The sequence below is a fragment of the Oncorhynchus keta genome, chromosome 34, assembly GCF_023373465.1.
Source record: "Oncorhynchus keta strain PuntledgeMale-10-30-2019 chromosome 34, Oket_V2, whole genome shotgun sequence".
NCBI lineage: Eukaryota > Metazoa > Chordata > Actinopteri > Salmoniformes > Salmonidae > Oncorhynchus > Oncorhynchus keta.
The window spans coordinates 52,199,963-52,223,087 of record NC_068454.1 but is presented as its reverse complement, the minus strand read 5'-3'; the positions used below and the strand labels follow the sequence as shown (position 1 = coordinate 52,223,087).

General features: G+C 43.9%; 1 protein-coding gene across 1 annotated transcript; it reads right to left on the bottom strand.

Annotated features, from left to right (window-relative positions):
- Positions 1–6,784: 6,784 nt before the first annotated feature.
- Positions 6,785–14,429, bottom strand: LOC118367255 (lysophospholipase-like protein 1). Its single transcript, XM_035750514.2, has 5 exons — positions 14,263–14,429; positions 13,588–13,687; positions 11,200–11,369; positions 9,132–9,247; positions 6,785–8,834 (listed from the first exon to the last, which is right to left on the bottom strand). Exons 1-5 carry the CDS (start codon positions 14,354–14,356, stop codon positions 8,583–8,585), a joined length of 732 nt encoding a protein of 243 aa, XP_035606407.1. The 5' UTR covers positions 14,357–14,429; the 3' UTR covers positions 6,785–8,582.
- Positions 14,430–23,125: the final 8,696 nt, after the last annotated feature.

Sequence of the window (23,125 nt, the reverse complement as noted above, 5' to 3'; positions counted from 1 at the left end):
AGTACTACAGAACTCTGCAGGCTATCTTTGCAGTAGATTGCAACACCGCCCCCTTTGGCAGTTCTATCTTGGCGGAAAATGTTATAGTTAGCGATGGAGATTTCAGGGATTTTGGTGGTTTTCCTAAGCTTGGATTCAGACACGGCTAAGACATCGGGTTGGCAGAGCAGTGAGTAAAACAAACTTAGGGAGTAGGCTTCTAATGTTAACATGCACGAAATCAATGCTTTTACCGTCAAAGAAGTCAACAAATGAGAGCACCTGGGGAGTGGGAGTGGGGCTAGGCACTGCAGGACCTGGATTAACCTCTACATCACCAGAAGAACAGAAAAGAAGTAGGATAAGGGTACGGCTAAATGCTATACGCCGTCTAGCATGTTCAGAACAGAGAGTAAAAGGAGCAGGTTTCTGGACTCGATAGCATAGATTAGGTAAGATAGGATGTGAGTACATTGGAGGTAAACCTAGGCATTGAGTAATGATGAGAGATATAGTCTCTAGAGACGTCTAAACCAGGTGATGTCATCGCATATGTAGGAGGTGGAACAACATGGTAGATTAAGGCATATTGAGCAGGCCTGGAGGCTCTACAGTGAAATAAGACAGTAATAACTAACCAGGACAGTAATGGACGAGGCATATTTATATTAGAGAGAGGCATGCGTAGCCAAGTGAACATATGGGTCCAGTGAGTGGTTGGGCTGACTCGGGACACGGAGATTCAGACAGTTAGCAGGCCGATGCTAACAAGCTAACAGTTAGTTAGCAGACCGGGTTAGCAAGCAAGCAGTTAGCAGGGGCTAGCCGTTAGCAGACCGGGGCAGGCAAGCTAGCAAGTTAGCAAGTTAGCCTTTGGGGGACGTCACGATGGGGGTAAGTCTGTTTTTGCCTCTTCGTGAGGTGACGTCGATAGACCAGTTGCGGAGATAGTAGGGTTCCAGGTAGCTGTAGCAGGATACATTACTCAAGGGTTAAACTGCATAAAATATTCCCAGACACCTCACTACTGTGTGAGAGGTGCAAGCAGGATGAGGAGACTTTGACACACTTATTTTGGACATGTATTAAGTTACATAATTACTGGGCTCTCATTTTTGATAACATATCTAAAGCCTTAGAGTTATAGCCCCAGACCAATTGATCGTTGTTTGGTACAGTTGATGGGAATAACCAGGAAGGGAAGGCTGTTTATCTTTGTACTCTATTAGCTAAAAGGCTCATATTGCAATTTTGTAAATTGTAGACTGTACCTACCTTTGAAATCAATCAATCAAATGTATTTATAAAGCCCTTCTTATATCAGCTGATGTCAAAGTGCTGTACATAAACCCAGTTTAAAACCCCAAACAGCAAGCAACGAAGGTGTAGAAGCACGGTGGCTAGGAAAAACTCCCGAGAAAGGCCAGAACCTAGGAAGAAACCTAGAGAGGAACCAGGCTACGAGGGGTGGCCAGTCCTCTTCTGGCTGTGTCGGGTGGAGATTATACCAGAACATGGCCAAGATGTTCAAATGTTCATAGATGACCATCAGGGTTAAATAATAATAATCACAGTGGCTGTAGAGGGTGCAACAGGTCAGCACCTCAGGGGTAAATGTCAGTTGGCTTTTCATAGCCAATCATTCAGAGTATTTCTACCCCTTCTGCTGCCTCTAGAGAGTTGAAACAGCAGGTCTGGGACAGGTAGCACGTCCGGTGAACAGGTCAGGTTCCATAGCCATGGGCAGAACAGTAGTTGAAACTGGAGCAGCAGCACGACCAGGTGGACTGGGGACAGCAAGGAGTCATCAGGCCAGGTAGTCCTGAGGCATGGTCCTTGGGCTCAGGTCCTCAGAGAGAAATAAATAAATAAAGAGAGAGAATAAGAGAGAGAATTAGAGAGAGCATGCTTAGATTCACACAGGACACCGGATAAGACAGGATAAATACTCCAGATATAACAGACTGACCCTAGCCCTGACACAAACTATTGCAGCATAAATACTGAAGACTGAGACAGGAGGGGTCGGGAGACACTGTGGCCCCATCTGACAATACCCCCGGACAGGGCCAAACAGGTAGGATATAACCCCACCCACTTTGCCAAAGCACAGCCCCCACACCACGAGAGGGATGCCTTCAACAACCAACTTATCATCCTGAGACAAGGCAGAGTATGGCCCATGAAGATCTCCCCCACGACACAACCCAAGGGGGGGAGCCAACCCGAACAGGAAGATCAATGTCAGTGACTAAACCACTGAAGTGACTCACCCCTCCTAGGGACGTCATGGAAGAGCACCAGTAAGTCAGTGACTAACCCCCTGTAATAGGGTGTGAGGCAGAGAATCCCAGTGGAGAGAGGGGAACCAGCCAGGCAGAGACAGCAAGTAAGGTTCGTTGCTCCAGTGCCTTTCCGTTCACCTTCACACTTCTGGGTCAGACTCAATCATAGGACCTACTGAAGAGATGAGTCTTCAATAAATACTTAAAGGTCGAGACCGAGTCTGCTTCTCTCACATGGATAGGCAGACCATTCCATAAAAATGGAAGTCTATAGGAGAAAGCCCTGACTCCAGCTGTTAGAAATTCTAGGGACAGTAAGGAGGCCTGCGTCTTGTGACCGTAGCGTACATGTAGGTATGTACGGCAGGACCAAATCAGAAAGATAGGTAGGAACAAGCCCATGTAATGCTTTGTAGGTTAGCAGTAAAACCTTGAAATCAGCCCTTGCCTTAACAGGAAGCTAGTGTAGAGAGGCTAGCACTGGAGTAATATGATCATATTTTTTGTTTCTACTCAAGATTCTAGCAACCGTATTCAGCACTAACTGAAGTTTATTTAGTGCTTTATCCAGGTAGCTGAAAAGTAGAGCATTGCTGTAGTCTAACCTAGAAGTGAGAAAAGCATGGATTAATTTTTCTGCATCATTTTTGGACAGAAAGTTCCATATTTTTGCAATGTTGCGTAGATGGAAGAAAGGTGTCCCTTGAAACAGTTTTGATATGTTTGTCAAAAGAGAGATCAGTGTCCAGAGCAACGCAGAGGTCCTTCACAGTTTAATTTGAGACGACTGTACAACCATCAAGATTAATTGTCAGATTCAACAGAAGACCTCTGTTTCTTGGGACCTAGAACTAGCATCTCTGTTTTGTCCGAGTTTAAAAGTAGAACATTTGCCGCCATCCACTTCCATATGTCTGAAACACAGGCTTCCAGGGAGGGCAATTTTGGGGCTTCACCATGTTTCATTGAAATGTACAGCTGCGTGTCATCCGCATAGCAGTGAAAGTTAACATTATGTTTCCAAATGACATCCCCCAAGAAGTAAAATATATAGTGAAAACAATAGTGGTCTTAAAACGGAGCCCTGAGAAACACCGAAATTTACAGTTGATTTGTCAGAAGACAAACCATCCATAGAGACAAACTGATATCTTTCCAACTTGTCCGTGTAGATACATTTGGGTTTCCAAAAGAATGTGGTTATTGATGGTATCAAAATCAGCACTAAGGTCTAGGAGCACGAGGACAGATGCAGAGCCTCGGTCTGACACCATTAAAAGGTAATTTAGCACCTTCACAAGTGCAGTCTCAGTGCTATGATAGGTCTAAAATCATACTGAAGCTTATCGTATACATTGTTTGTCTTCAGGAAGGCAGTGAGTTGCTGCGCAACAGCTTTTTCTAACATTTTTGAGAGGACTGGGAGATTCGATCTAGGCCGATAGTTTTTTCATAATTTCTGAGTCAAGGTTTGGCTTTTTCAAGAGAGGCTTTATTACTGCCACTTTTAGTGAGTTTATCCACCGGATGTGTACCAGAGAGCCATATATTATGTTCATCATAGGAGGGCCAAGCACAGGAAGCAGCTCTTTCAGTAGTTTAGTTAGAATATGATCCAGTATGCAAGGTTTAGAGGCCATGATTATTTTCATCAATGTGTGACAACATATATTATTAAAAAACTTCAGTGTCTCCCTTGATCCTAGGTCCTGGCAGTTGTGCAGACTCAGGACAACTGAGCTTTGGAGGAATGCGCAGATTTAAAGAGGAGTCCGTAATTTGCTTTCTAATGCTCATGATCTTTTCGTCAAAGAAGTTCATGAATTTTTCACTGCTTAAGTGAAAGCTATCCTCTCCTGGGGAATGCTGCTTTTTGGTTAGCTTTGCATCAGTATCAAAAAAACATTTTGGATTGTTCTTATTTTCCTCAATTAAGGTGAAAACATAGGATGATCGGATTTAGGATATGTAATGCTATTAGAAAAAGATTCGATACAATACCTCCAATAGAAGTCCAATGTTTTACAAAATATGGTAGCCGATACGGGATAAATGGTCTAATTCCCCCTTCATATGGCAGCCGATACGGGATAAATGGTCTATTCCCCCTTCATAACTGGGTTGATGACCTGCTGCTACTCTGTGCTGTACTCCACTCAATATTTACTTCTGGTTTAACTACACTGCTTGGAATGACTATACGCTGTCTTCTTATCATATGTACCACCTAATAGGATTTTTATTTTGCATATGCGAGTTAAGTTTTGTTTTGTCCTCTAAATTTGCCATTTCATTCAACACTACAGTGAAAGTCAATGTTTGTATCTCGTTCTCTTTTTGGAAAATAAACATATTATATATTTTTTTAAAGAACTGCAAAGCTAGAGCTTTTCACACTCAATAGTTTCCCCTGTTTATCAAGAATGTTCCACCACCCAAAGGAGAGCTGGTGTCAATATGGGCCAGCATCCCTGGGGTACGCTTTTGACACCTTGTAGAGTCCATGACCCCAACTGAATATTAGAAAGGTGTTCCTAATTGGTATACTCAGTGTAAATCACCTGCACTTACCTCTAACTTTCTTCAGAGTGGGGAGATCACCATCACAAATTGCCCTGGCTACAGCCCGTGACATCTCTGTCCAGAGCCCAGCTCCAGCCTCTTGCAAAAGCCAGGTACAGTTCTTCTGGGGGGACTAATTCAGATAGTGCATGTCAGCCCAGCGCTTCAAGCCTCCTCAACCCTCTGCAAAATGTCAGTCGCATCTTGCGCCATAGGCTACACATGTCAGTCCATCATGCATGTAAACAACTAGCTTGCCTGCTCTACCCACACTGATTGGTTATGTAATTGAATGAGCTAAATGTTTTTAAAAAACGGGTTATTTCACAGGTTAAAAAAAGGAACAGAAAGGAACCAGCATTTTTGTGGGGGTCAAACCGGTTCAGAACTTATTTTTGCTGGTCGGAACAGTTTTTCTATAAAGTAACATTAACTCAAGTTAGACCCTATTCTTCAATTCAGACTATTTATAAATCCTAATCTACAATAAATGGGCTATTGGAATAAAATGAGAATACAATCAGATTTTGGCACTCTTGCTCACACATTTCCTAATTAATTTGGCTGGCACACTGTACAAAACAAATGTTGGAAGAATATATTAGACACTACAACAATAATCTAATCCCTAGACCACAAATCATTTAATACTGGATTGGAATCCATAGTATCTAATTACAAATCATCGACGGATGGTCAAGCGTTGCGATAGACCAATTGAGTGGTGACCTCTAATTGGGTGGGGGGTGACCAGATGAGTGATCTGGAATCTTTCAACATCTCGGCTCCCTCAGCCGGGAATTCCTTCTGCTGTAGCCTGGCCACTCTGGAGCAGGTCCACATGGAAAGTAGTGCACAGTGGAAACTGGCAGCCAAAAAAGCCCCGACTTCGCAGTCCGCAACTCTTCCAGATTAGCATTCCTTCCCCCTGACACATGCACCGTGAAGCAGATTATCATCTGAGCCGACAGGGGACGCACTTTAGAGGAGGAGGGAGGGGAGGAGAGGAAGGGGGAATACCTCAGGAAAAGAGAGAACAAGAAAGCAAAGAGAAGGGAAGGTGGAGAACAGAAGGGTGAAGTTAGAAATGCCAGTGAGAGAGGAGTGAGGTAGGCTAAGGGTTAAGGGGCCAGTTACAAGTTAGGGTGGCTATGTAATTGCGATCCGCTAGTATTGTAGGAGCCTCAGAAACAGTGACGGGAGTCGTAGTGGCATATCATACGCCAATTAGTGGTGAAAAGTAAGGTATTGGATAAGGAGTGTTGAGAGGACTTAAAGTCTACAGTGGAAAAGGGTTGTCAAGGTGAAGGCGTTTTTAGAGGCGTCGACAAACACTTGTTTCTTCACCAAAATTTCACCTGGAGAGGAGTAGACCACTCAAGGCCTCCTTCATTACCTACATATATTCCCGCCATTAAATCACAAAACGCATGGATGGCAAAAGGCTACAGCTCAGGCCTCTCACTGGCCAGGGGAAGAGAGGTAGAAAAAGAGAGAATGTGTGGGGGCATGGAGGGAGCGAGCGAGTAAGGAGCGATGGCTAAGGAGGCATACAAGAGAAGGGGAGTGTGCCAGTCGGTGTAGGGGAGAACTGCTGGCCGCTCAACAGTAGCATTCTTTCACACATAGCTGGAAGTAATCAGCGATCAGGGCCAGAGAAAAATTCAGAGCTGAGTCTGTTTGCTTTGGCCGCACCTCCCACCCTCCTCTCTTCTTTCTCTCCCTTCCCCTCGACATGGGCTGAGGCCCTGAGCGCACCCCCATCCCAGCCACACCAAACCACTAAGAATGATCTCAACATTGTTGCCTAATCCGAGTTCACCTGATACTCACGTTTCCATCCTCTCCAGTTGAAGGAGACAGAGAAAGAAAAACCTAGATAGAAAAGGGGGAGAGAGCATGATTGACAAATAAACTTTGCACATGATTTGTTGGGTGATTAGAAAGTGGAGAGTGTATAGTGGGAGCACAGAGACTTTAATCAGTGTTGAGTTCAACACACATTGATGAAACAGATACTGGAGGTGAACGCTTCCTAAATGGTGGATGGTGTTGAGGCCAACTTCTAATTGAATTTGAATAGCCTTACTGCTACTGTAAAAACAGCTAGATGCCAAAGCATTTTGGACATACAGTTTATATGTTGGAATGAAAGCATGCACGGCTGTGACGTAATAAACATCCATTTTCCTTTGCAGTGAGATACATTTGGGTTTGGTGTTCTTGTGTGTAGGGGGACCATGTTACATTCTCTAGCTGGTTCTGAGCAGCTATCCTTTTTCATACCTTATGTCTTTTATTTGATAGTAGTTGCAGTCTTGTGTCATCGCTGCAACTCCCGTACGGACTCGGGAGAGGCGAAGGTCGAAAGCCTCTGCTTCTCGACACAACGCACATCCAACCCGGAAGCCAGCCGCACCAATGTGTCGGAGGAAACACAGCACACCTGGCGACCTGCTTCGGCCCACCACAGGAGTCGCTAGTGCGCGATGAGACAAGGATATCCCTTCTGGCCAAGCCCTCCCTAACCCGGACGACACTGGGCCAATTGTGCGTCGCCTCATGGACCTCCCGGTCACGGCCAGCTGCGACAGAGCCTGGGCTAGAACCCAGTCTCTGGTGGCACAGCTAGCACTGTGAAGCAGTGCCTTGGATCACTGCGCCACCCAGGAGGCCCCCACCTTATTCATGTCTAAGTTGCTGATTTGTTATAGCCTATATCATGTAAACCACAAATATATAATAAACTTATTAAAATAATGTTAATTTTAAAGGTTTGTGGATACAATTTCAAAAATCATAATTCAAAGTATTTTCCAAAGGGTGACTGCTGATGTTGACAGATGTTTAATTTATAGCCAGGACTACACAAGAAACGTGAATCATTTCCATAACTCATTATGTTTGGCACCTAAGTGTTACTACTGCTCATTCATGATCTTCCTGTGTTCTGACCCTGGCCTGCAGCCCTACACTAGTGAAGGCAGCCCAACATCCAGACTACCTTAAGCACAACGCCGAGAGAGAGGCTGCAGGTAGGAAGAAGGGAAGAATAGCTAACTGCTTCTTCCCAATAACTATCAATGAGGCGATGTGTGCTACAGAGCAGAACTACTGAGCAAACAGAACAGACCTCCGCTCCCTCCATCCCCACACATGTTCAACACATTCCCCAGCGCAAAACGATAATGGTGTATAAAAAAAAAACAGAGCGAGCAAGATTGACTAAACAATTCGTTCTCTCTACAGCAACGGTACTAAATTGACTCTAGTGTTAGTTAAACGATAGGGGTGGAGGCAGAGCATGCTCCCATATCCTATCAGAGTCAGACAAACGAAGAGTGGAGACTGTACAAGTGCAGAGGGAGTGGTTATAAACACACTCAACTATCACATGTTCTCTTTTGAAGGGAACCACACAGCTGTTGACACTAAGCAAGCACAACTGAGTGTCCAAGCAAAAAAAAAACAACATTTGACACATTTTTTAAAAAGCGATATTGTGTCCAGAGGTTGTGAGGCGGTGGTCCACAGCCCACTCAGCATGTTAATATCCTTTTCACACTATAGTACCGACCTGACCGTGCTGGCTCGCTTTTCCAGCTTTGTTCCAGAAACTATGGGCAGTGCTTTACCAGGCCAGCGCAGTACTGTTTGGTTTGGCTCATTTTAAAGCAGCTCAATAGTGTGAACGTGTTATTAACATGCTAATAGCGTGTTGTTAATGTGTCTGTTTAGTGGTGTGGGGCTGACTGGTCACTGCCCACTGGCGTCTAGACTGTCCGGGCGCAGCTTGGTGAGGATCCAGGAGCGCAGTAGCTCAATCTCTGGCCGGGAGAGCTGGTGCTGGAGGCCTGGGAACGAGTGGAAGGTGGTTGTCATCCCAGCCTTCTTCAGCAGGGCCGTAGTTTCTTCTCCCCACTTATGGAACACCAACTCATCTCCTGTCCCATGGCCCTGGAATAGCTCTGGGAGGGGGCTCCCCGCCCTTGCCCGCTCCTCCACAGCCTAGCAGGGGGAGAATAGTCAGTCAGACACTTCTAGACTGCTTACTAGCACACTCTATAGGCCCAATATCTCTGTCAGAACCAAGTGCAGCCAACTCCTGATAAATGCAAGATCTTGGGACTGACATGGAGCATCTTTGAATTGGGAAACTGTATATCAATACACCAATATTTCTCTACCACTATCTGTCATTCAAAGGACAGATGAGTAGGTAGTTGTAGTTTTCTGGCGCTCTAATCAAGATTTAGAATATTGTCTGTTTAGTTTAGTAGACATACCAGTGACAGCCTGCCTTACCTGATATACTACAGAGTCTTTGTTGAGAAAGCTGGACAGAGCAAAGACTCCTGCTACGTCAGGGTGATAACGGCACGCCAGGTGGAGGGCCATAGCTCCGCCCATAGAGAAACCCCCTTTGGACGAGGAACAAGACAAAACAGAACATGTCATTGCACTGGGTTCCATTAGGTGTCTTTGTACAGGTATTCACTGAAAATGTGTGTTGAATATTGTATCCAAAGTGCTTTTCCCAGGAAAAAAAACCAAAATAAAAAAACAAACATTTTTTTCCAACTGTGCATACCAGCAATAATATAAGATAGGAACATAATAATAAATATATTCATTTATTATTATGTATGAGTAACAGTAGTTTAAGCCATCCTGGCAGTTTAAGCGGTCCGAAGTGGAAAATACTCTGCCTTTGACTGAGAAAGAAAATAAAAAAACATTAAAAATGAAACAGACTCCATAGTTCCACATCATCAGCTTTTTCGCTCCTCAGGAGTCGGCATCCGTTCACGAGCCCGTCCTTAATCTCACACATCTGGGTACATCTGGGCACACGGTGTACATCTGGGAAAGTGTGAAAGTACCCATCATCCTGTCAGAGGGGGAAGGGAAGAATGGAGATATGGGGGGAGTTCACACGCTTTGCCCAACGAATAAAACATTTGTCCATGAGATTCTCTGTTTCTTTCTTTACTTCACCGGTTATACTCCTTGAACCAAAAAAAGGTGTTATCTAGAACCTAAAAGGGTTCTTTGGCTGTCCCCATAGGATAACCCTTTGTAGAAGCCTTTTTGGTACTATGTAGAGCCCTTTTGGGTTCTACCTGGAACCAAAAAGGGTTCTCCTATGGGGACAGCTGAAGAACCCTTTTTTCTAAGAGTACATACTTTGAGACTGTCTTTCTGGTATACTCTCAGTCTCTCATTCCAATCCACGATCAATCATACATTCACATTCTAATGTCTCCTTTCGTATACCCCTCCGCTGTGCTGTTTGGTACAGTGCTGCTGTGTGTTTTCAGTGTGTGTGTGTGAGCCTATATGTGTGAAATCATGACTGTGGCGATAGCTTCTCTTTTCTGAGATTTCCCAAAGGATCCATGCTTTTTTAAAGAGTGAAAAACATGAACACACAAGCCTGCGGCGGCGGCTTGTACTTGAAAAAGTTTTTTTCCATGGAAAGTTCTGCCGCTTGTCAGTCTGTCAGCCCTGCAAGTGGACTCCGGGTACAGACCACTCCCGTTTCTCCAGTATGCCGACTGATTCCAATGAGTATTTATAGTTAATGACAAAATGTTATGATTTAGGAAGATAATATTTCTCCCAGGAACATGTGTTTTTTGAATCACTTTCTCGAGTGGAGTTCAGGGGCTTTTCTGGCGTTCCACACTGGGCCTTTCACACAAACGCTCGGCTCTTTTTTCTCTTTTCTACTCACAACTATTTTCGTATATTTATATATTTCAGGGCTTGTAGGTTAACCCTTTTCCCAATGTTCCCATCGGTTTCCCCTTTCATGGATGCTATCATTTGTTCTCTTACAGAGACATAAAACTTGCGATGGCCCCCCCCACATATTTCCTGTGGGAACTCTTACCTAGGTTCTAAAATAGTGTTTATGGCGCTTGATCCGAGCGGTTTTATGTCATTGTCATTTACACGCGAACCTGATAACCAAACTATTTGGGGAAAAAGGATTTGCTGAACCTGAGAATCCCTCCAGAAATACTTTACGGTTCATAATTGGCAGCGTATAAAAGGGTAAAGAAACCTGATAACTTGCATTCTTCATTTTATATCATGACAGAGGGAGTTGAGAACACCAAGGCCAAGAGAGAGAGAGAGAGAGTGATGTGTGTAGAGAGAGAAAGAGCAAGATCAAGCAAATGGGCAAGTGGATGGGTGCATAATACACATTCAGGAGGGGGTCATGGAGTTAGGAAGTCATGAGGAAGGTAACGAGTGAAGGAGAGACCATACAGCCAAATCTGACATATGGTCAGAAAGAGACAGGGAAATAAAACAAACAGCTCTAGTAGCAGCAGAATTAGTGTGCATGTGTGTGAGACAGTACCTATGATCATCCTGTGTTTTGGTACTCCTGCCCTGATCTCCTCCTGTATAACCGCTCCCAAGGAGTTGGCCATGGCGTCTATAGACTCCAAGTGCTCCAGGCAGTCGTGTGAGATCTTGTAGCGGTCAAACCACACATTGGACAGAGCCCCCCGCATGGGTGTGTACGGCCTGAGGGGTCAACAGAAGACAGAACAAGATTCAAAGTTTAGCTATGAAATGAGGAAAGGTTTGGGTAGTGAGGGTCCCATGGGAGGAGGAGAAGAAGATTTACCCCTTTCCACAATATCGTGCTGACCCGAACCGCACTGGTTTGGAAATGATCTATTCACATGGTCCATTCATCTCGTGCGGTAGTATGAAAAGGGTATTAGGCTATTTAGCCCATTCAGGGTCCATATTCATAAAGCATTGGAGTAGGAATGCTCACCTAGGATATACACTGCTCAAAAAAATAAAGGGAACACTTAAACAACACAATGTAACTCCAAGTCAATCACACTTCTGTGAAATCAAACTGTCCACTTAGGAAGCAACACTGATTGACAATACATTTCACATGCTGTTGTTCAAATGGAATAGACAACAGGTGGAAATTATAGGTATTTAGCAAGACACCCCCAATAAAGGAGTGGTTCTGCAGGTGGGGACCACAGACCACTTCTCAGTTCCTATGCTTCCTGGCTGATGTTTTGGTCACTTTTGAATGCTGGCGGTGCTTTCACTCGAGTGGTAGCATGAGACGGAGTCTACAACCCACACAAGTGGCTCAGGTAGTGCAGCTCATCCAGGATGGCACATCAATGCGAGATGTGGCAAGAAGGTTTGCTGTGTCTGTTAGCTTTGTGTCCAGAGCATGGAGGCGCTACCAGGAAACAGGCCAGTACAGCAGGAGACGTGGAGGAGGCCGTAGGAGGGCAACAACCCAGCAGCAGGACCGCTACCTCCGCCTTTGTGCAAGGAGGAGCACTGCCAGAGCCCTGCAAAATGACCTCCAGCAGGCCACAAATGTGCATGCGTCTGCTCAAACGGTCAGAAACAGACTCCATGAGGGTGGTATGAGGGCCCGGCATCCACAGGTGGGGGTTGTGCTTACAGCCCAACACCGTGTAGGACGTTTGGCATTTGCCAGAGAACACCAAGATTGGCAAATTTGACACTGGCGCCCTGTGCTCTTCACAGATGAAAGCAGGTTCACACTGAGCACATGTGACAGACGTGACAGTCTGGAGACGCAGTGGAGAACGTTCTGCTGCCTGCAACATCCTCCAGCATGACCGGTTTGACGGTGGGTCAGTCATGGTGTGGGGTGGCATTTTTGGGGGGGGCCGGCCGCACAGCCCTCCATGTGCTCGCCAGAGGTAGCCTGACTGCCATTAGGTACCGAAATGAGATCCTCAGACCACTTGTGAGACCATATGCTGGTGTGGTTGGCCCTGGGTTCCTCCTAATGCAACACAATGCTAGACCTCATGTGGCTGGAGTGTGTCAGCAGTTCCTGCAAGAGGAAGGCATTGATGCTATGGACTGGCCCGCCCGGTCCCCAGACCTAAATCCAATTGAGCACATCTGGGACATCATGTCTCGCTCCATCCACCAATGCCACGTTGCACCACAGACTGTCCAGGAGTTGGCGGATGCTTTAGTCCAGATCTGGGAGGAGATCCCTCAGGAGACCATCCGCCACCTCATCAGGAGCATGCCCAGGCGTTGTAGGGAGGTCATACAGGCACGTGGAGGCCACACACACACACTACTGAGCTTGTTTTAAGGACATTACATCAAAGTTGGATCAGCCTGTAGTGTAGTTTTCCACTTTAATGTTGAGTGTGACTCCAAATCCAGACCTCCATGGGTTGATAAATTTGATTTCATTTGATAATTTTTGTGTGATTTTGATGTAAAGAAAAAATTGTTTAATAAGAATATTTCATTCATTCAGATCTAGGATGTGTTATTTTAGTGTTCCCTTTATTTTTTGGAGCAGTGTATAATCATAATCATTATTATCTTAAAGGCAAAACTGATCCTAGATCAAAACTCCAACTCTGAGATGCTTTATGAATAGATGCCCAGATGTTCCACCTGTCTGGGTTAGTTCAGTTATATCAAAGACAACAGTTGAAGGGCTTCAACTGTGTGTTGAGGGGTTTCAGCAGCTTGACTGCAGTACTGCATTTAGCAGCAGGTAGCCTAGTGGTTAGAGCGTTGGAATAGTATCCGAAAGTTTGCCAGATCGAATCCCCAAGCTGACAAGTTAAAAAAATGACGTTCTGCCCCTGAACGAGGCAGTTGACCCACTGTTCCTAGGCCGTCATTGAAAATAAGAATTTGTTCTTAACTGACTTGCCTATTTAAATAAAAGGTAAAATAAAACAAATAAAAATACCTGGCTGGAGCTGTGGGATATACCACTCTGATGTGGGGGAAAGCCAGGTCTGGTACCGAAACCTCTTTGACCCATGCTCGCACTCCCCGTCCAGTGTCTCCTGCATGGCAGAAGTGAACAGTTAGCCAATATAACTGACGCACCAGTCACGAGGCTTACAGAGCAGAACCTTGGTTTCACCAACATCCCGTTCACATGCTACTGACTGGTGAATATTTGATACATTTTTATTTTATTTAACATTTATTTTATCTGGGAGATATCAGATAAATACATATAGCATTCTGTTTTTTCTCTTGTGATCAAGCCCAAATATTAAGTATCCTTAGACTAACATTTCCCAATGCTGACCACTCAATTGAATGTATCGATCTACGTAGCTTCTGTTTAGCTACATTATTAATTTGCCACCGTAGGCCATATCATAACGCAGTTACAGTTGCGTGGAAGCCACATTGTATAGTTAGTTATACATTTCAAAAGACAGTCAGTCCTGTCTGTCCATCACTGTACACAAGCTTTCAGTATCTAAATTGAAGGTACTCTGGCAATGCTACAGGCTAGGCTACAGGTCGCTAACCTACCAAAACTCCTAGTTATTATGAGGCTAGTTCAGCGTAGTTACCGTTGAAGAAATGTCACTAAAACATCGGGAGCAGTGTAAAACGTAACCACCTGAGCCGTGTAAGAAGATGACCGACGCGGAGTGTTTCCCGGTTGGAGATGCAACACACTTGCCTAGAAGTTTGCTGCTTGGTACGGCAGCCATAATTTCTCTGTGTCTTGCGAGACTACAGCGCAGACAGACAGGCCTCTGTGATTGGATAGATGCAGTTTACAGATGACCAAAACCTAAACTCCCGATAGGTTGTTTCCGAATGCACATTTTTCGCAATCCGGAAGACTCAAAGATTAGGGAATTTACGATGCATGCTCCAAGGCAGCTATGAAGGCTACATTTGGTAAATTATTCGAATACATTTTCACTTCCCCTTTGTAGGATGAGCATGTCAGAATTCATGGGCAAGGACCAATTTCCCCCTGATGCTATTTAGAGCCACTAAAGTATGAGTTTTAGTAGCCCCACAAAAACTGATGTCAGTGTGCTCTATCATGTGTGCAGTGATTTAATGGAATGTCTGGATCTACAAATACGTTTAAACACATTCTAAGGTCTTATCTTTTATAAACATAGGCCTGTTTTACTCAGATTCGGGTCATTTTCACTTGCCTTGGACCACACAAACTGTATCCCAACCCTGACCCTCAATAATGTTGCAGAGAGGGATCAGCTTGAAAGTGGGTGGCTATCTTGCTGTGCCAAATACCAAAACTATAAACCCACTCAGAGGTCATTACCTCCATTTTGTGTAATAGAACAGACTATAAATATTTCATGAACCTTTCACTAACATGTTTTACATGGAAAGCTCCCCTCTTTAGAACAGGCTTGTTGATGTGAAACTTGATATTAGGCCTACATGTCTGGGTCATGGTGTCTGTGCCATGTAACGTTGTTGTCCTTTTATTCCTTATTTGACATTGCACAATGGTTGTATGACAAAGGAATGCACAGGTGTCTTTGGAGGTTGATGTGGAATATGGTGTGAAACATGACACATTAACTCAATCATTAACAAACTTTAAAAAATATATATATATTTTTTTTAAATCAGTGAGCACCACAAATTTGTGCTTTAATTGTTTTCATGATTATTTCTTGGTATAAGTAGCTTCACTACATAGACAGAGGTGAAATAAATATTCAATACATCTAATGTAGGTTTTGTGTGAGTTGTTCAAAAGAACAAAATATATTTTACGTTTAATTGAAGCCCATTGTGTGGCCTTGTTATGGATGGCTCATGTTTTGCATGGCACGCTGGAATGAATTCCCTCTGAGTGATTCATGCTGCTGACTGATAAGTATCATGCTGACTGATAAGTGATGCTGACTGATAAGTGACAAGTATCTCACCTCACACTTTATCATCAGTGTTGTACTCATGTCTCTGTGCCTACCTTGCCCAGCTCTATCCTCACCTGCTTGTTATTGCCTATGATAGCATCTGGGTGTGCATGTGTTGATGTTAAAGTGTGCTACCTTGCTTCCGTGAGATACCCGTTGCAGCAGTGTCATAACAAATGTATGAGTTTTTGCAGGTTTAAACCAGACAGTGAAAAAATATGTTCTAAAGATAACTAGCACTCATAGATAATAGATAATAGCACTCATACCCCTGCCCCTCACAAACAAGCACTCACTCATTCAATTCTAACTCAGGTTAACCCATGCACCCTATAAGTGGCTAAGTCATGTGGCTCATAGTAATAACTAATAGCAATAGCACATACAAGTCCAAAAGAGATTGAACAATCTGTTAAAACTTTCAGTATTTGTGTGTGTGTGACAGTGTGAGAGTGAGTGAGAGAGAGAGAGGAAAATAAAGATTTAGAGTGGGGTCAGATTGTAAGTAAAGCATTGCAGTGGGTTTGGCGCTCTCTCAGGCTTTCAGAGGTTGGTTGTTATAAACAGTAAACAGTAGAGGCTCTGGTGGCCCACCGACAGTAGCTGTGGAAGACGTAAATCAAACTGTGATTTGTTTCAGTAGTGCTGTTATAGACTGAGTCAGAACTAAACATGCCACACACACACACACACACACACACACACACACACACGTTTCTCAGGGAAAGAAATAGCTGATCTGTCTTCATTTAGGGACCCAAATCCCCCAGAGCTTTACACCAGATGCTGTCCTCTCCTAACTATATATATATTTTTTTCAAAGTGAAATAAAAATGGGAGACGTTAAGCCGTAGAGGACAATCCTTGCTTCTGTTAATTCCTGCTTCTGGTTTTATCATATTGGAAAGTTTGACTGGGGAGTTAGCACTTTGATCGCAGCAATTTTTCACCCTGCTGTTTTTCTTTTGCTTTTCATTTTTCACTTTTTTCTCTCTAAATGTGAGCTCACTGGTGAGCCCGTTGGGGGCTGCCGTGGAAAGGTAGCTTCTTCACATGGATCAGTGCTGATAAAATAATCACCACACTCAGATTGAGGGGAGCGATGAGTTAAACAACTCATCACTCTCCCTACTCAGAGGTCTTTCTGTGATTCAGGTCCATGACAGGGTTTTTATTTATAGAGGGAACTTAGTTAGCAAAAGGAAAAATGCCAGCAATGGAAACTTGTTCTCCCCTTTCCAGTTAGGCAGGCTAAAGGGGATTGGTTTGATCTTACATAGTACACTCATAACTCAAAGGGACTCAACATGGACTCAACACAGCAGTCACATATGAATCATACTTCAGTCCACTTTGACTCACACATGATAGGAATGACATCATTGGACTCCCAGCTCTGGGAATATACATATCTACAGTATGGCCTTGTGTCATCTAGATATCAGTGCTTTATTACTGTAGTACTGCCAAGGCTTCTGAACTGTGTGCAGTAACAATTTATTTATGCCTACTATGTGATCTGTGACGTGGATGCACTACAGGTGTTAGTGTCCTCTTGGCAGAGGCTCCAGGTCTCTGTATGATCAGGACCTGTCCTCACACCCTGTATAGTGCCGTTGCTGCTGACTCTACTGACCTGCGTGTCCTGCCTCAACCCACAATACAGTGTGATGCCTTGGCTGCTCTCTCACCGCGTTTTATGGCCTCACTTCAAAGGTCCCTGCTGCAGCCCTGCCAGAGAGCGCCACATAACTCAGCCAACATAAAAGTATGGCCGACCATAAATTTTTACGGAGAAAAAAACCTAAGTAAACACAATGGGCTACTAACAAGCAAACTAATGGAGAAACAATGCCACCGCCTCTGCCCATGTTAATTTGGAACCTGCCAAGTCAGCTGTTGACGGTTTCGCTTTAATATCTGTAAATGTATTGTCATTATGTACCCAATCCATAATTCCTCCTACCTACAGCGGTGCAGAGGTATTGGGTTTTCAGGAATGTGCACGGGAGGCCAAGGAATTTTTTGGCGATGTGATTTTATTTTCAGGGTTCACTTTGATGTGGATGGATGTATTCTCCATTCTCTCCCTTAACGAGAAAATCAGAAGCATACATGCCAGCACAAAGGTCGACTGGGAAAAGTGTACTTTTATGGAGAAGTTTTGGTTTACACAACCATTTTGATGTGATCGTTGTATCTAAGTTTAAGAGCAGAGTTTGGAAGGAATAATCTTTATGCTCTCCTTGCCTTTTTATCAGAGCTATGAATATCCACTCTCTCTATCCTCTCTCAGATACCACTGCATCCATAGCTGCACCTCATCAACCCCATTGGCCCTGCCATATTACTGTAGCCGCCCTTCTCTTGTTCCCTCTATGAAAGTCTGCTGTCAGTGCAGGAAAAACTTGGGGTATAGAATTTGCCTCTAAATGTTTGCTTCATAGCTAATAGTGGTTGAGGTCAGACGTGGGCTAGGGAAAGCTGATCCTAGACCAGCGCTCAGGGCCAGGGGCAACGTCTCCCCAGAGTATTGGGGAAGCACCTGCTCTCCCCGGGCCTATGATTTAACCATAACACAGAGCTTCTGTCGCTCTGACTTCAGAAAGGTTTCTATTACACAGGAAAAGGGGGAAGCATTGTTTTCTGAGCTGTGAGCTGTCACAGTTTGCGCTCATGCCAACTTCCAACTGTATTTTTGGAAAATAAAAGGGTGAAGTGAGAGCATTACCACAGCATTTTGCATGGCACAGGCTCCTCTCTGGGTTGATTTTGGATGGGGGAGGCCCTCTGGAATGGAGCTTCCCTCTTTGTTTTGAAGGACCTGTCATGGAGAATGACTGGGAAGCAAAAATGTTGAGGGGCATGAAATAGAGAGAGAAATTCAGAGAGAAAGTGATGCAACACACAGTTCTGTATAATGACTCATTTGAACTCCCCAACAAATTAGAATGACCCTTGTAATATTTTGGTTGTGTCTGAGACCATATTGAATTTATATTATATTCAAACAGATAAGCCCCGACCGAGTCATTGGAATCACTGTCGTTTATCTGACTGGCTGAATAGGGAGAGATACAGGAGGAAATGTGAAATCTGACTCCTGATCTAATCTCACCCTTTCCCCTCTACCCCACCCCAAAACATTCTGTTCCCACGTCATTCAATTTTGATGTCCCATCCCAGGGGCTCTAAGTGCCACATCCCGGCCCTTCCTCTCACCTTGCTTTGAAATCAGACGCGGGAAGAAAATATGAAGTTATTTGTTATTCTCCCCCCCCCAAAAAAAATAATTGATCAAAATAAATGTCATGGTGGGGTTCTGCAAATGTGCCACATCCCCTGCTTAACAGGGTAGCCTTACTTTTTGTGCCTCTGTCTTGAGATGCTTAACCCTGGCTAAACTCAATGCACAAGCTACTGTTAGACTGTTTATGTCTCTTTAAAAAGTCATAGTCTATCTAAAGCCCTGTTGGCACCATGGTCCATGCACCCTTGAGACACTGACCGTGTGTGTCTTTGAAGTAGCACCATGGTAGAGTACTTGAAACCTCAGGTAAAATGGCCATGAGCCTCAGCTTTGACTATCGCTTTCATTCCGTGTCAGCTCACCTGCCACTGGCAATTTCCAAAATGACACTGTACGGCTATTGCTAACCAATGTCCACTCTAGCATCCCCACCCAGCTTCTATTCCTGTCGCCACCGAGCAGCAGATGATGCTGGGAATCTGCCAGCCGGAATATAAAAAGGGCCAGAAGATGATGGTGCCCCCTCCAACAGGAGTGACTTGATTTCAGAGAGAGAGAGAGAGAGAGAGAGAGAGAGAGAGAGAGTGGTGGTATGGGGGCCAAGGGGCAATGGGGATCCTCAACTTGGAGTATTGAGTTACGGGTTCACATGCAACACTGAATGGGTTTCACTGACAGGTGACAGGGATTTCCCCAGAGACAGAGGCAGAATTCCAAACACTTGGGCCTGAAGAACACAAGAAGTGGCCGTGATGGAGAGAGAATAGTTGGGCGACCAGGTTTTAAGGTGAAGGGTCATAAATCTCACTTATCAACACAGCAGTGACATATGAGGTCCTTGGAGACAGCCCCCCCCCCACACACTCTAAACCCCCTGATCTCATTTTAGCTGTGCAGCCTGGGACTGGGTTTGGCACGTTCTCTGGCAGTGGAAAGTTCAATGGTGAAGGGTCAGAGGTCTTGTTAGTGATAGGGTGGATAGTAGTGAGTAGAGTTGCAATCGAGTTGCAATATTTAGATGAAAACGGGAGGAAACCTCACGGTGCAATATGAACTTTCTCTTTTTAGATGCAGTCAGAAACCCAAGTTTTATTATGTTTGTTTATAAAGAAATGCCAAGAAATAATGTTATGTTCAACATACAGTTGAAGTTGGAAGTTTACATACAACTCAGCCAAATACATTTAAACTCCGTTTTTCACAATTCCTGACATTTAATCCTAGTAAACATTCCCTGTTTTAGGTCAGATAGGATCACCACTTTATTTCAAGAATGTGAAATGTCAGAATAATAGTAGAGAGTTATTTATTTGAGCTTTTATTTCTTTCATCACATTCCCAGTGGGTCAGAAGTTTATATACACTCAATTAGTATTTGGTAGCATTGCCTTTAAATTGTTTAACTTGGGTCACACGTGTCGGGTAGCCTCCCACAAGCTTCCCACAATAAGTTGGGTGAATTTTGGCCCATTCCTCCTGACAGAGCTGGTGTAACTGAGTCAGGTTTGTAGGCCTCCTTGCTCAAACACGCTTTTTCAGTTCTGCCCACAAATTGTCTATGGGATTGAGGTCAGGGTTTTGTGATGGCCACTCCAATACCTTGACTTTGTTGTCCATAAGCCATATTGCCACAACTTTGGAAGTATGCTTGAGGCCATTTGGAAGACCCATTTGCGACCAAGCTTTAACTTCCTGACTGATGTCTTGAGATGTTGCTTCAATATATCCACATAATTTTCATTCCTCATGAAGCCATCTATTTTGAGAAGTTCACCAGTCCCTCCTGCAGCAAAGCACCCCCACAACATGATGCTGCCACCCCCGTGCTTCACGATTGCGATGGTGTTCTTCGGCTTGTAAGCATCCACCTTTTTCCTCAGAACATAACGATGGTCATTGTGGTCAAACAGTTATATTTTTGTTTCATCAGACCAGAGGACATTTCTCCCAAAAGTACGATCTTTGTCCCCATGTGCAGTTGCAAACCGTAGTCTGGCTTTTTTATGGCGGTTTTGCAGCAGTGGCTTCTTCCTTCCTGAGCGGCCTTTCGGGTTATGTTGATATGGGACTCATTTTACGGTGGATATAGATACTTTTGTACCTGTTTCCTCCAGCATCTTCACAAGGTCCTTTGGTGTTCTGGGATTGATTTGCACTTTTCGCACAAAAGTACGTTAATCTCTAGGAGACAGAACGCGTCTCCTTACTGAGCGGTATGACGGCTGCATGGTCCCATGGTGTTTATACTTGCGTACTATTGTTTGTACTGATGAACGTGGTACCTTCAGACGTTTGGAAATTGCTCCCAAGGATGAACTAGACTTGTGGAGGTATACAGTTTTTTATCCTGAAGTCTTGGCTGATTTCTTTATATTTTCACATGATGTCAATCAAAGAGGCACTGCGTTTGAAGATAGGCCTTGAAATACATCCACAGGTACACCTCCAATTGACTCAAATTATGTCAATTAGCCTATCAGAAGCTTCTAAAGCCATGACATCATTTTCTGGAATTTTCCAAGCTGTTTTATGGCACAGTCAACTTAGTGTATGTAAACGTCTGACCCCCTGGAATTGTGATACAGTGAATTTTTAGTGAAATAATCTCTGTATACAATTGTTGGAAAAATTACTTGTGTCTTGCACAAAGTAGATGTTCTAACCGACTTGCCAAAACTATAGTTTGTTAACAAGAAATTTGTGGAGTGGTTGAAAAACGAGTTTTCATGACTCCAACCTAAGTGTATGTAAACTTCCGACTTTAACCGTATCTTTTCATGTATGTGTATCCCCCGGTGATGTAAGGACTAGGTTTAATAATGATTTGCAACACTTGTGAGTAACAGAGCTGCCGAATATTATAAACACAATTAAAGTTGTGTTTGCTACTATAGCAACTACCCGTGCCATAGCAACCTGGAAGAATCCCACAAATGCAATTTGGGTGTGTTTCAGAGAGGAGAATTTGAGAAGTTCATGGTAAACATGTGCTATGTAACAGTTTCTGTGTGTGTGGGTGGGTGTTTGTGTGTACACGTTTTTACTATACTTGTGAGTGCCAGAAGTCCTCACAATAATATTAAACCAACTTGTAAAAGGCTATTTTAGGCTTAGGGGTTAGGTTTCGAGTTAGAAGTCGGATTAGGGGTTAGTGGTTAGGTGTTGGGTTAGAAGTTAGGGTTAGGGGTGAAGGTTAGGGTAAGGTTTCAGGTTAGGATTAAGGTTGGGTTAGGGGTTAGGGAAAGTAGGATTTTTAATGGGAATCAATTGTTGGTCCCCAAAAAGTGAAGGTTACAGCGGGTAATGTTACAGGTTGAGGTGATAATAGCGGTAAAGGTTGGAATGTTATTGCTGAGAATGTCACATGAGTCAGGAGCTTGGGGGAGGAAATGTGATGGCTGTAAATGTAGCAAAACAGGGGACAACAGCAGTTACAGGTGAGAATCAATTAGTAATAGTAATATATGCCATTTAGCAGACGCTTTTATCCAAAGCGACTTACAGTCATGTGTGCATACATTCTACGTATGGGTGGTCCCGGGAATTGAACCCACTACCCTGGCGTTACAAGCGCCATGCTCTACCAACTGAGCCACAGAAGGACCAATTAGTCATTCATTGTTTGGTAGGTATACAAGTTGTATCGTCAAACATATTCTAGTTGTTTAGCAAAATACATTATAGTTGTATAGTCAAAAAGGTTTTAGTTGGATAGTCAAAGATGTCATAGTTGTATAGTCAAATACAGGTAACTGGCAAAATAATGGAAACATCAATATAAAGTGACTTAATAGGGTGTTGGGCCATCACGAGCCAGAACAGCAGCTTCAATGCATCTTGGCATAGATTTTACAAGTGTCTGGAACATTGTTGGAGGAATGTGAGACCATTCTTCCACAAGAAATTCCATAATTTGGTGTTTTGTTGATGGTGATGGAAAACACTATCTCAGGAGCAGCTCCAGAATCTTCTAGAAGTGTTAATTTGATTTTAGATCTAGTATGTGAGACGGCCATGGCATATGGTTTACATTGTTTTCATGCTCTACAAACCATTGTTTATTAAAATATGTTATAGTTGTATAATTATAGATGTTATACAGTTTCACACACGCACGCACACACACACGGGACAGTGACAAATGGTGACTCTTGAATACTGTCACCAATGACCAGGAAGCAGGACGTTTGAGTGGCGATACAGTGCTTCTGTGTTTTGTACATTTTACACTTATGAGTGTTTAGTGCTGTTCCATACAGTGTTGGCTGGATTTAGCATTTTCCTGGAGCTAACGTTAGCAGGCTACTTGGCTAGCTCAG

Coding starts and splice junctions, on each gene's coding strand:
- LOC118367255 (XM_035750514.2), bottom strand. CDS start 14,356: ATGGCTGCCGTACCAAGCAGCAAACTTCTAGGCAAGTGTGTTGCATCT. Junction 13,688..14,262: donor CATCTTCTTACACGGCTCAG/GTGGTTACGTTT, acceptor TCTGCCATGCAG/GAGACACTGGACGGGGAGTG. Junction 8,835..9,131: donor AAGACTCTGTAGTATATCAG/GTAAGGCAGGCT, acceptor TCCCCCTGCTAG/GCTGTGGAGGAGCGGGCAAG.